This window comes from Aquarana catesbeiana, linkage group LG05 (genome assembly GCF_042186555.1).
Source record: "Aquarana catesbeiana isolate 2022-GZ linkage group LG05, ASM4218655v1, whole genome shotgun sequence".
Classification (NCBI taxonomy): domain Eukaryota; kingdom Metazoa; phylum Chordata; class Amphibia; order Anura; family Ranidae; genus Aquarana; species Aquarana catesbeiana.
The window spans coordinates 165,824,542-165,839,195 of NC_133328.1; the positions used below are offsets into that span (position 1 = coordinate 165,824,542).

The 14,654-nt window shown below is 43.2% G+C and overlaps 1 protein-coding gene across 1 annotated transcript in view; it reads left to right on the forward strand.

Annotated features, from left to right (window-relative positions):
* The window catches only part of EAF1 (ELL associated factor 1), a 38,030-nt gene extending 23,634 nt beyond the window's left edge, over window positions 1–14,396 (forward strand). Inside the window, exons 3-6 of the mRNA XM_073630320.1 lie at window positions 5,381–5,517; window positions 10,493–10,659; window positions 12,074–12,289; window positions 13,865–14,396. Of these exons, the coding sequence (XP_073486421.1) occupies window positions 5,381–5,517; window positions 10,493–10,659; window positions 12,074–12,289; window positions 13,865–13,911 (567 nt within the window). The 3' untranslated portion in view covers window positions 13,912–14,396. The remainder of the gene's footprint in view (window positions 1–5,380; window positions 5,518–10,492; window positions 10,660–12,073; window positions 12,290–13,864) is intronic.
* Window positions 14,397–14,654: the final 258 nt, after the last annotated feature.

A 14,654-nucleotide genomic window follows, 5' to 3' on the forward strand; every position in this document is an offset into this window, starting at 1 on the left:
ACCCCATATTGACAGAAAAACACAGACTTGTTGACATTTTTGCAGATTTATTAAAAAAGAAAAACTGAAATATCACATGGTCCTAGGTATTCAGACCCTTTGCTGTGACGCTCATATATTAAACTCAGGTGCTGTTTGTTTCTTCTGATCATCCTTGAGATGGTTCTACACCTTCATTTGAGTCCAGCTGTGTTTGATTATACTGATTGGACTTGATTAGGAAAGCCACACACCTGTCTATATAAGACCTTACAGCTCACAGTGCATGTCAGAGCAAATGAGAATCATGAGGTCAAAGGAACTGCCTGAAGAGCTCAGAGACAGAATTGTGGCAAGGCACAGATATGGCCAAAGTTACAAAAAAAATTCTGCTGCACGTAAGGTTCCTAAGAGCACAGTGGCCTCCATAATCCTTAAATGGAAGACGTTTGGGATGACCAGAACCCTTCCTAGAGCTGGCTGCCCGGCCAAACTGAGCTATCTGGGGAGAAGAGCCTTGGTGAGAGAGGTAAAGAAGAACCCAAAGATCACTGTGGCTGAGCTCCAGAGATGCAGTTGGGAGATGGGAGAAAGTTGTAGAAAGTCAACCATCACTGCAGCTCTCCACCAGTCGGGGCTTTATGGCAGAGTAGCCCGACAGAAGCCTCTCAGTGCAAGACACATGAAAGCCCGCTTGGAGTTTGCTAAAAAACACCTGAAGGACTCCAAGATGGTGAGAAATAAGATTCTCTGGTCTGATGAGACCAAGATAGAACTTTTTGGCCTTAATTCTAAGCGGTATGTGTGGAGAAAACCAGGCACTGCTCATCACCTTTCCAATACAGTCCCAACAGTGAAGCATGGTGGTGGCAGCATCATGCTGTGGGGGTGTTTTTCAGCTGCAGGGACAGGACGACTGGTTGCAATTGAGGGAAAGATGAATGCAGCCAAGTAAATATCCTGGACGAAAAACTTCTCCATAGTGCTCAGGACCTCAGACTGGGCCGAAGGTTCACCTTCCAACAAGACAATGACCCTAAGAACACAGCTAAAATAACGAAGGAGTGGCCTCACAACAACTCAGTGACTGTTCTTGAATGGCCAGCCAGAACCCTGACTTAAACCCAATTGAGCATCTCTGGAGAGACCTAAAAATGGCTGTCCACCAACGTTTACCATCCAAACTGACAGAACTGGAGAGGATCTGCAAGGTGGAATGGCAGAGGATCCCCAAATCAAGGTGTGAAAAACTTGTTGCATCTTTCCCAAAAAGACTCATGGCTGTATTAGATCAAAAGGGTGCTTCTACTAAATACTGAGCAAAGGGTCTGAATACTTAGGACCATGTGATATTTCAGTTTTTCTTTTTTAATAAATCTGCAAAAATGTCAATAATTCTGTGTTTTTCTGTCAATATGGGGTGCTGTGTGTACATTAATGAGGACAAAAAATGAACTTAAATGATTTTAGCAAATGGCTGCAATATAACAAAGAGTGAAAAATGTAAGGGGGTCTGAATACTTTCCGTCCCCACTGCACATATTCTATATTATGAGATACTCCACTTCATGTTTCTGACAACAACTATTGCTTAAAGCGGAGTTCCACCCAAAAGTGGAACTTCTGCTCATTTGTCTCCCCCCCCCCCCCCCTCCCGGTGCCACATTTGCCACTTTTTTTTGGGGGGGGGGGGGGGGGGCATTGTGTCAGCAGCTCGGCTCCCTCCTCCTTCCCTCGCCGCCGGTCCAATAGGAAAGCGCACCAGTGCCTTGTGCATGCGCAGTAGGGACCCAGCGTGAAGCCGAAATGCTACACTGCGGGTTTCCTTAACCGCAATGGTGGCGGCAGCACCCAACAGCTGACGAAAACCTCTGCGGCGGTGCCAAAATTGCTGGATTCCAGGACAGGTAAGTGTCCTATTATTAAAAGTAAGCAGCTGCAGTATGTGTAGCTCATAAAGATGATCCGCACAACCGATTTTGCTCTAAAATCTTGCTTTTAGTCAGGAAACCCCAGTGTACAGTACGCAAATGCCGTAAGTGGTTGCATTTCAGCCTACATGGCTTTAATCATAAATGTGTAGCTGCTGGCTTTTAATTTTTGCAGGGGTGGACGGACCTCCTTTTTAACATTATTTTTTATTAATTATAATACATATGCTAATTATTATCAATTTGAAAAATATTGTTTCAGGGCTTTTTTATTTTTAGCCATAATGTGGCTTCTGGCGCTAGCCCTGTGTTCACCACTGTCGTTTTGTAAACACAGAAGTTGGGCTATAATGGTGCCCCTCTCACTGCGGCTCCTATAGAACCCTCCCTGCCCTGCATTCAGGGATTAGACAAGAGAGGGGCAGTTGGTGTTGGTGTTTTAATGGTCGGGAGGGAGAAATCGCCTCCACGCTCCCAATCTCTTGCCTGCTGGGGGAGATTCAGAGCCAAATGAGGGTGCTGCTGAGAGGTTCTTTTTACAAACCTAAACATGTGGAAAATGGTGGAGCATCAGGGGGGACCAAAGACGAGCGCAGTGAAGGAGGGGAGTGCGGAGGTGAGGGGTGTAGAAGTGAGATGTGGATGAGGGATGCAGAGGTGAGCAGCTGTGGAAGAGGGATGAACCCTGAAAAGCCTAATCCTGAACCCTGCACCCGACGCGTTAAGCACCCGGCGCGTTAAGCACTCCTGCAGCCGGCGCGTTAATCACTTCTGCACCCTGCACACTGTGAGTTGCACACACCTAAATCCTGCACTCCATGGGGAAGGACTCTATGCACTCTGCGCATAGCGCGCCCTTGAACCCTGCACTCTGCGCATAGCGCGCCCTTGAACCCTGCACTCTGCGCATATCGCGCCCTTGAACCCTGCACTCTGCGCATAGCGCGCCCTTGAACCCTGCACTCTGCGCGCCCTTGAACCCTGCACTCTGCGCATAGCGCACTCTTGAACCCTACACTCTGTGCACAGCACACTCTTGAACCCTACACTCTGTGCACAGCACACTCTTGAACCCTACACTCTGTGCATAGCGTACTCTTGAACCCTGTACTCTGCGCATAGCGCACTTCTGAAACCTATAGGGTTCCTGCACCTATTTTCTGACAAAGAAAGCCCTGTATTCGTTAATATGAAAATGCCAGTACAGAAGAAGTGGCTCCATAATATTAGGATATTTTTGCACTATACACCAGCAGTTTTGGATGTGCATCTGGCCAATGGGATGTAAAACGATGATTTGTATGGCTTTACCCACTTTCCTGAAATTAGGAATTATCCACTTATATTTGAGATATGCGCTGTACATGATATATGTGAGACATGGGAATACCTTCTGGTTTACAAGTGCTTTACTGTGCTGAGTTCTTAAAGGAAACCCTCACTTCGTTGGGTTTGGGTTACTGAATCGCACACAGCACCTCGGGTGTAGATAATAGGTTCTTTTTAGTTTTCATGTTTTATAGTTTGCTACTTGTAAAAATAAAAAAGCAGGCTTTGGTGCAATATTCGCCTTTTAATCTAAATCTGCCCCCACGGTACCTATATTTTTTTTAGCCCCCAAGATGTTCTCAGTCTGCCCTACATCAATAAACCCACTTCCTGTGGGCCCAGGCTGTAATAGTATCCCCTCAGGGGTGACATTATCGCACAGTCCGGGCTTACAGTACTCCTGGACTGAGCTCCACTCAGTCTAGTGGAAAGCCTAACAATGCTGTGTAAGAAAAGGAGAAACCTGTGACATCATTGGACTAGCTTAAAGACTGCTGGTGAAAAAGGCAAGTATAGTGTTGTGTGTGGTTTTTTTAATTAAAGTGGTTGTAAACCCTTACATAACTAGTGAAGTGACTGGCCTCAGGTGATACATAGAGATGAAACAAACCATCCTACATCAGTTGTAACTGAATGGATGTAGAGAAAAGAAGACTAGAGAAAGACAAAGTGCTAAATTTATAAAGCTTGAGAGTTCAGAAAAAAGGGCGTGAAGAGCTGCAATAACTCTGCAGAGATCAGTAAGGAGAGCTTTGAGAGCTGATTGGAGGGAAGGAGCTTAGTTTTAAGGTAAGTTTCACATAATGTGCTAGTATGCGATGCATACTAGCACATTATGGCATTGCCTTGCAGGATTTAAAAGAAAACAAACACCGGTTTACTACCGCTTTATTGTAGCTCCTAAAATATATTTGAGCATGATGGTCTCTAGTTGTTCGGGAGAGAGGTCATTGAGCAAATTAGCACTGATAAAGAATTATCGGAGAACCATGATGATCCATTAAAGTCTAAGTGCTCTGTGCCTACCGACTGTCGAAATCAGTGTCCTCAACATTTTTCTCTTGGTGTCAGCAAAACCTGTCAGAAGTGATTCATGCTGATAACAGGGGAATGAAGCAGCATATAGAGATGTCACTTGGTGCTTTTAATTGAGACAAGTACACACTATAGAGTGATCTGCTTTGTTCATATTTCATGTCTGGGATTTACAACCACTTTAAGAAAATATCGCTGGGGGTTTTAGGGAGGAAGGAAGGAGGCCCTGAGCTGGAGTTCTTCATCAAGTCAGAGCAAAAATAAATATTGTATAAGAAGCTAAATCACAAATCCTAGGGTCCATATCAAACATTTAACTCCTTCATTATAAGGATTAAGTGTGACTGCCAAGCCATAGAGGATTTGAATTAGAGCCACAGTTTTTCCCATTTCATTCGCTCTTAGACTAATTTAGCCTACAGTGGATAACTTAGAATATGAGTACTGTATTTTCCAGTGTATAAGACGACCTTTTACTTTTAAAAAAAACAGCCAAAAAGCGGGGGTCGTCTTATATGCCGGGTATAAAAATGCAGCCCACTATATGTCAGCCCGCCGGATGTGCGTTAATACTGTATGTAGCTTCGGCTACATACAGTATACACCACTGAGCCAATCCCAGCGAGTGATGTATTCTGTTAATGAATACAGAGCCTGCTCAGATTGGAGTAACAACCTCTGCCAATCCGAGCAGGCTGTATACAGTAGCCTTTTCGGATTGGCTTTGAGAGTCAGAGAGGCGTGGACTGATGATGTTACAGCCTCTGCCAATCCGAGCAGGCTTTGTATTCATTAATGGAATACATTGCTCGCCGTGATTGGCTCAGCGTGGTATGGCTCCAGCTCCAGCAAGAAGAAGGGAATATGAAGCAACGTAAGGGGGGTCATCTTTTACAGTGAGTATAGGCAAAAACTGTAGAAAAACAGTAAAATTAGGGGGTCGTCTTATACGCCTGGTCGCCTTATACACCGGAAAATATGGAATATAAAATGGACACTTGGTACTTCATACCTAAAAGTAAGGTGTATGTGATAAAAAAAATAAACGGGATGTTTTATTAAATTCTCTTCTTTGTAACTAAACTGAATACTCTTCTTTGTTTCAGGGCTCAACGCCTCCTATGACTGTCTTCAAAGGGAATAAGAGGCCCTACCAGAAAGACTGCGTGCTTATAATAAACCATGACACTGGAGAGTATGTCCTGGAAAAACTAAGCAGCAGCATACAAGTCAAGAAAACTAGGTACAACAAAGGAATCAACATGTTTATCTTATAGAAAAATGCAGAAGACAAATTGCCCTTTAGTCACATCAATGAGAGCTGAATCTAGATTAGTTGCTATGGGTTACTGCACTTTTGCCTACTCAGATAACCTTTATTGTGTCAACTGACCTCGTTCTTATGCCTTCCCTGGGTTGTTTCAATTGCTGAGAGAATGCACTGCACTCTACTCTCTCATTAAATAAAAAAAGTCTGTTTGCTCTGGTTTCTCTTTGCTACACTATGTAGTGCACGTTCTGCTCCTTTATTTTGTTTAAAGCCCAACTCCAGGCAAATAAAAATGTATCCCTTGCAGTGGGGCTCAGCTCATACTGCAAGGGTTAATAGCTAATTTTGTCTAGGGGAAAGGAGAAATGGTTTTATTTATCTGAACCTCTGCTCCCTTGGCAGGTGGTTCTCCCCCTATGATCTGGCTGTGGACTGTCCCTCGGCATCCTTCAGAGCAGGGCTACAGACCCTGCTCTGGTCTTGATAATGTCAGAACCCAAAATCGCAGGGAAGCTGCAGGGATTGGTCTTCCTGCGGGGAGGAGTGGAGAATTGGGTAAGTATATTTCCTTTTATTGTTCCCCTAGGCATTAACAAGCAATTAGCCTTTGCAGTGCAGGCACAGCCCCACTGCAAGGGATTTTTTTTTTATGTGCCCAGAGTTGAGCTTTAAAGTAGAACTCCAGCCAAAACATTTTTCTTAGTTTTAGGTAGAATTGAGAAGTGCTAGGGCAGGCATGTCAAACTAGTGTTTTATGGGCCACCTGCTACACTGTCGGTCCTGCCTCGTGCCCTGGTTTAGGTATGCAGCTGTTCTCTAATTGAGGAGTTACACTTCCTTACATGCAGTATCTCACAAAAGTGAGTACACCCCTCACATTTTTGTACATATTTTATTATAGCTTTTCATGTGACAACACTAAAGAAATTACACTTTGCTACAATGTAAAGTAGTGAGTGTACAGCTTGTATAACAGTGTAAATTTGCTGTCCCCTCAAAATAACTCCACACACAGCAATTAATGTCTAAACCGCTGGCAACAAAAGTGAGTACACCTCTAAGAAAAAATGTCCAAATTGGGCCCAATTAGCCATTTTCCCTCCCCGGTGTCATGCGACTTGTTAGTGTTACACGGTCTCAGGTGTAAATGGGGAGCAGGGGTGTTAAATTTTGGTGTTTTCACTCTCACGGCAGTTTAACAGGACAGGTTCCACTCAGAACAGGCCTCGCCATGGTCGACCAAAGAAGTTGAGTGCACGTGCTCAGCGTCATATCCAGAGGTTGTCTTTGGGAAATAGATGTATGAGTGCTGCCAGCATTGCTGCAGAGTTTGAAGGGGTGGAGGGGTCAGCCTGTCAGTGCTCAGACCATACGCCACACACTGCATCAAATTGGTCTGCATGGCTGTCGTCCCAGAAGGAAGCCTCTTCTAAAGATGATGCACAAGAAAGCCCGCAAACGGTTTGCTGAAGACAAGTAGACTAAGAACCTGGAATACTGGAACCATGTCCTGTGATCTGATGAGACCAATATAAACGTATTTGGTTCACATGGTGTCAAGCTTTTGTGGCAGCAACCAGGTGAGGAGTACAAAAACAAGTGTATAAAATACAAAATCAGAAATACGCAGTACTCTTGAACCCAGCGCTCAATCAAAATAAGTAACCTGCACCTTCAGCCGCTGTTATAACATAAAACATTGAATATAAAAATATATGCAAACAAAGCATTAACAGCGCTCTAAATGAATAACATGAAGTATTCAAACATATGATGACTCATATACTGCAGTGGGAAACACCTCTCATATAGCATCAAAACATACATATACCATGAGCGGTAATTTTCATTAAAGTGTCCGTCAATCTATTATCACTAAACATAGAAAGATGAGTAAGAACCACTCCTCCTAAGACAGTTTAATGTAGTGAAATATCAAGACGTGGTGATATGCTTCTGATCCAGACAAGTTCTTTATACTGTACACAATCACCATTCCACCTCGCTTAACCCTTTGTGTGTATGCTTACCAGAGGTAAGTGTTGACTGGACCTGTAGAATCCTTCCAACAGTGAGGCTGCAGCGATCTTACTAGGGGATCCGCTTACCAGGTGCCACGAGGTGGATGTGTCATGTGCCCAGGTGCCACAAGGGGATACCTTCCATAGTGTCAAGCTGTTTATTGAAAAGTAGCCAATCCCCCCTCTTACAAAATGTGCTTACAAGAAATTAAAAGATAACCAGCATATGTCCGTAATAACATCAAGCTCACCGCCGATCGAGATTTCAAACAAACCGCCCACCGCAAAGTGTAATTTCCTAAGTGTTGTCATATGAAACGATATAAAAAAAATTTACAAAAATGTGAGGGGTGTACCCCCTTTTGTGAGATACTGTAATTCTGCTTACATATAGTAAGTTGCAGTTAACTATAATGTTATGTTCCTGAGTACCATGACCTTTTTCTGTAATTAAAGTGGATTTTTACAAGAAAATGAAAACCTGTGAGCACACAGGCTTTTTTTTTTTTTTTTGCAAAAGAGACCAATTCTGTCTCTTTTGCAATACAGTATTCTTACCTGTCTGTTTGTAGTCTACTTCACAATGTACCCTTAGCTGCCTACAATGTAAACAGCTCAGTGTACATCACGTAGAAGATTGCCGAAAGTGTGCATTGTACCTCTTCTCAATTTAACAATTTTGGCCTGTGCTGAATGAACTCCTGCGAATTAACTCTTCAGCCATCCCATCATGGCCAATCAAGATAGCTGAAGATTCTGAACCTGAAAGAACATCTGACAGAGATGCCTGTCTCATCACAGGTGGGGAAGCGAGTATGGTTCCGCTGTAAGTGGGTGCGGCACTCAGTAGACATAATAGCTCCTTGCAGTTTTAGTCCTGTTAATTCAACCCACTGTTTCATCTTGCATGAAGTTCGCAAGCCCTGTCATTGCTTTTCCCAGGCTAATTTCTGGCATCAGCGGACATTCAAGATGCCTGTCTTCATATTCCCATCTTTTCCAAACACCAATGAATTCCATTTGTCCCTCTCCCTTTCAAGCTGTCTTCCGCAAAATTCTTCACAAAGGTGCCTGCTATGCTTTTGAAACTGCTAAGATCTCAGGGCATCCATGCCATGGAATACCTAGGTGAGCTGCTACTGAAAGCCTCCTCAGCCACAGTGTTGTCTTCCAACATTCAATTGATGATTCAGCTCTTTCAAACTTTGGAATGGGTGTTCAATTTCAAGAGGTCTGCCTTCCAGCAGGCTTCCCTTTGCCTAGAATACATAGTATTGATTTTAGGTAAGGCCCAGTCCAAAATTTTCTTACATTGCTTTTCTGAGGTCCAGCTGTCAAACTGTCAGATAAGCCAGGTACCCCCTCGACCCACTTCTGTATGAGGGTTCTGGGCCTCATGCTGGCCTCTAAGGAAGGTCCCTTAGCTCAGTACCACTCCAGAGCATTTCAGTTCAACATTCTCTTGATGTGGCATGAATGGACTGTGTCTGTAAAGGGCAAGCTACCCAATCACTGACAGCAAAAAAAAAAAAAAAAAGACAGGTTCTTAACCATAATCATTTTCTATTCTATGGGAAATGTTTCATCTGACAAAAATGTTTTATTTTTTTTAGCTCTGTCCATGGAGTCCTTAGGTTTACACAGCTTTGCCAGACAGTAGAGACAGGCTTGTGACCTGACTTTTTCCTTTGCTGAGTGCACAGAGATGAACTCCCTTGCGCATGTGTGGGGGTTACGTCATCCTGGGCCAGCCAATCGAATTAGACCAATGATGCCAAACTTGGAAACCAAGCAAAGGTGTCAGTGCCAGCTGGGAAGCTTGCAGACATTGCATTGCTGGAGGGTAGGTAAGTATAATAAACTTATGTCCTGCCTTAAAGTAGTTTTAAAGCCTATTTTTTGTCTTAAATAAAAAAGATGCTATACTTTCTTGCTTTGAGCAGTGGTATTGCCCACAGCTGTCCCTTACCTCCTCGGCTCCTACTTTCCTGCATGTACCCCCATAGCAAGCCATGTGCTATAGGGGCACCCATGCTGGCGGTTTCCCAAGCCAGGCTGTGTGTGTACATACGCATAAAGCGTTGCTTGACCACACTCCCCCACTCTGTCCTCACATAATTTAACTGACAGCAGCAGGATCCAATGGCTCCCGCTCCTGTTAGAGTCTCCTGTGAGGCCAGGAAGTGAATACTTGAAGCTGAGCATAGCCTTGAATCACTGAAAGGCTCAGGTGAGTGTTTGGGGGGGTGTAGGGGATAATTTTATATGGAGTTTTTTACCTTAATGCGGGGAACGCATTAAGGTAAAAAAACTCTTATGCCCTGTACACACGATCGGACTTTCCGACAACAAAACCGTGGATTTTTGTTTGAAGGTTGTTGGCTCCAACTTGTCTTGCATAAACACGGTCACAAAAATGTTGGCCAACAATTACGAACGTAGTGACGTACAAGACATACATGATGTCTCCATTACGAACGCTAGTTTTACAAGACCGAGCGCTTCTGGCTCGTACTTGATTCCGAGCATGCGTGGACTTTTGTGCGACGGACTTGTGTACACGCGATTGGAAAGTCCGACAACAAAAATTTGTTGGCGCAAAATTTGAGAACCTGCTAGCCATTATTTGTTGGCGGAAAGTTCAACAACAAATGTTCCATGGAGCATACACACGGTCTGACTTTCCGCCAAGCTCACATCCAACATTTGTTGTCGGAAAATCCGATCGTGTGTACGGGGCATAAGACTTTAGAACCACTTTAGGCTTCCATAAAATTTCTCTGAAATTGAGTGCCTATGTGGATGTGGAACATTCTAATGCAATCGAGTAAATTGATGTCTTGTTTTCAGCATGAACGTGAGTATAAAATTTACTAACTAAATAATGAACTATGACTTTGAAATAATGAAAAGTGTTTCCTTTTCAGGGCTGAGGGGAGCAGCAAGATACAGGCTCGCTTGGAACAACAATCTGCTCGTTCTTCCCAGCCAAGCTCCCAGTTTAAGACCCCATCCAAACTATCTGCTGGACCTAAAACTTCTCCAGTGAAGGATCATCCATCTCCAGAGCCTCAGCTTGATGACATCAAGAGAGGTAGTGATAAAGCTTGAGATAAAACGATTTTATTTTTATTTAACATATTTTCTAGTGAGACTTAAAGCAGACCCTTCACCCATTCAAAAAGCTTTATTGCTCCTGGGTCCCCCTTCCCTCCCCCTTCCACAATTGCATACACTTATACCTTTTTAGAAAGTTTTTTTTAACCTTCAACCACATGCACATTGGGCAGAAAAAATTGAACTTTTAGAGCCATTTTTCAAAATTATGCCTCTGAATGCAGCTCTATTTTAGCCAATGTATGCATGCACATTGTAGTGTTTAGATTCTGATTTTAGAGCAGCGTTTTGGATGAAAAGGCACCAAACCTGAGGTCAGAGAGGAGATTATTGGCATAATTTACGCACATGCTGTAGGTGCATAAACATGCATAAATTCATACTAGTGGCCAGAATAAATGAATACTCAATAGAATAAGTTTACATGTATACACTTCTAAACCCCACACCTGTAAGCATGTGTAATTGCACACCAAAGTGAGCATTTTTATACCGTGGATGTTATTTGCAGAAAATACCTAGCATAGATGGAATTATTTCAATGTGCCCATGTGCATGCAGCTTTTTCAGTGCTGCTTCCTGGTTTCTCTCCTAGACGAGGATGACATTGGACCCCCCCCCCCCACGCTGCTTCTTGGAATGTTTACATCGCACACCCCAGGGGACAGCTTTTCTAATGGGCACATGCATGCTGTGGTATTCCACACATGCACAGATGCGCTGCAGGACCTTAGGACTTGCCAGAGACCTGTGGCACATCTACACATGTATCCGATACCTACACATATGCATAGATGCAGCAGATATCAAGGTCCTAGATACCGCCAGCATGTGTACAAATGGAAATCCTAGCGTGTGGACAGATGTGCCACAGGTCTCTGCCAAGTCTTAGGACCTGTGGGATATGCGCTGGATAACCAAAAATGGCGGGACCAGATTCACACCGGTCTAAAGTTACTCTTCAAAGTGATCCTGTCGCTTCTCAATTTTTGAGCCAGCTGCTCCCTGCAAAAGAAGAAACTAAATACTTGTCTTTCCAGGGAGCGTCACATAAAACCTTCACTATCTTCATAAGCCCTGGGCACAACTGCCATCTAAGCGTGTTCGATAGTGCGCCCCCCTCTGGGGAGATATATTAGTATGAGATGTAGCAACTTCCAATATTATAGTGTGCTTGTGTGTGTATAGAGCACTGTCATATTTGCTATCTTTGAGCTCCAGCCCTCTCTGTAGAGCATGCGATCACCACCTCCCTCACTGCTGGTCTCTTATGAAAGTCAACTATGTTTATTCTCCCCGATAAATAATTACTAATTGTTATAATATAGAAAGACTAGGAAACTTGTCTCCAGAGTAATTTCTTATATGAAATGTGTGTTTGCTTGTCATAGAACTGAGAGCCGAGGTCGATATGATTGAACAGATGAGCAGCAGCAGTGGATCTAGTTCGTCTGATACAGGAAGCTCCTCGGGGAGTGATGATAGTTCCAGCAGTGGAGCGGAAGATGACACACATACATCTCCTTCTCAGCAGTATGGCAATCGAACATCTGTCTCCAATGGTAACAACAGAACCCAGGGATCCAACCAGCTTATGAACACTCTCCGTAAGTAAAGCCTTCTGCTTTTCAAGCCTTATATAGTATCACATAATTTGTGATTAATTATGTTGTACAGTGCAGCTGTAATAATTATAGCTGCTTGAGGCACAAACCACTTTTTCAGCAATACTTTTTCTGAAAATCAGGTAGCCTTTGTGTTAATGCTCTACAGGGCTTAGGAGAGGATTATGTCAATTAGGGACACATATTTGATTGCGTATTCAGGTGTGCCAATGTGCTAAAATGTGTGCAGTAAAGGATCAGTCAAAATAGACTTGTTGTGTTCAAATAAAGTTACTCTCACTGTGAAAAACAAGATCAAATTTTTAGTAAGATAAGTATTGAGATTAAGGGCTTGTTCACACCAGGAGGTGTGTCTGATCATGCACGTCTTTCTGCATATTCCCATGTTGCGTTTTTAGGCAGCCTAATAACTTCAATAGGCTGCTCTGTGTCAGAAATGTGCAAAAAAAAGGGCTAGCATGGTTTTTGAAATCACACTGCTACAAAATGCATGGTACTGGCTACCATGTGTTTTGTTGGCTGCACATGCGTTCGCTAGATGCGCGGGAGTGCAATTAAAGTAATTGTAAAACCTGCTTTTACCTTCATGCATTCTATGCAGTAAGGTAAAAAAACCTTTACTATGCAGCCCAGCCCCCCAATACTTGCCTGAGCCTGATCTTGATCCAGTGATGTGCACGAGAGCGGCTGCTGACATGGCTCTCTGACTCCTCATTGGCTCAGACAGCAGCAGGAGTCATTGGCTCTCCCTGCTGTCAATCACAGCCAATGGTAAAGGAGTGGGGGCAGGGCCGAGCCCTGTTCTGTGTGCCTTATGGACACACAGAGCAGGACTTAGGATCGAGCATGCACGAGTGCCCTTATAGCAAGCGGCTTGCTATTGGACACTCAGCAGTGGGGATGAGCCCAGGGCATCAATGGGGGACCCGAGAAGAGGAGGGAAAAATGTGATAAGGCTTCTATCCAAACGTATATGTCACTGCAAGAGGAATAGAGGGGAAATCTTCTAATGAGGACACATGATTCAGTAACAACAATATAAAATGGGCTTTCCCCTCAGCCCAACGACCACAAGGAAAAAAAAAAAAAAAATTTCACAGGGCTATTTCCTATTCTAAAAAAAGCTTTGGCTTCAGATATACTTTAAGGTTGGGAGGAATGTTGTGTTAAAGCCCACCTCCCACTAAGATAAAAATCCACCCATGCAGTGGGATTTTTTAATTTTCCTGGAACTGAGCTTTGAAGAACTTTACCCACAAACCGTGTGATATCAAAAACACATTCTGACATCCAGCACCTTAACCCTTTGACTGCTAATGACGTGTTCTGCATGTCTGCTTCAGTAGGTCATGGGCTCCCCTGCCCAGGGAGCCCACAATAAAAGATGACAGGATGGTGAATGAGGGAAGATCAAGAAGCATCTGTTTCTCGAATCTCTCCCCAGTAAATTAACCCAGAAGCTCTCTGCTCAAATGACACAGAAGGTACTCTGTATGCATTCAGGCCACGATAAAAGCATTTGTCATTTGATGTCTCTCTTTTCTTCAACTGCATTAGGAAATGACCTTCAGCTAAGTGAATCAGGAAGTGACAGTGATGACTAAAGAAGACACTTTAATCATGTATATATTTCATCTCATCATCTGCAGAGAAATATCCTCATTCACACCCGCTGAAGTACTACATCAGATTTTTAAATGCTGGCTCTTGAGAAAAACAATATTTCAATTTTGCCAATACAAGAATGGACACTTTTCTTTATGAAGTAGACCTGTTCAAAAAGCTGTTGTGTGTATGTGTGTGTGTGTGGAGTTTTAGTAGTCGAGAACCTCTTTCCACCATGTTGGAGAGCTCTTGGACTCGAGTCATGTAGCAGACATTGTTAACTGTTAGTCTAAACTGCTATTTCATTTTAAATGCCACCGCAGTCTTCATAATATTTGGGGAAATTAGAAGTCTGTTTTCTCTGCACTAGCTTGTAGGTGTATATTAATGTTTTAAAAATTGTTCCTGTGTATATATTATATATACATATATTAATTTTAACTCTGTATTTATGTATTGGAAAGGGATAAAGCGTTTTCAAGTACTCCTACGGTCTCTTCCTGCGTGTTTTTGACACTTAATATTTATTCAAAACAACATCTACATATACAAAAAGGTTAGCAGTTGCAAACTTTCTGAGAACAACACTGGAGCTGAAATGTGGATTCATATATAATTATTTTCTATAGCAGAGATGGACATTGGGTAAGTGATATACATCTAGTGACTCTGAAGGAGCGCCAGTTCTCACTGCTGTACTAGCGGTGTTTATCACCCTGTATTCTTTCAGTCCTGAAAGGAT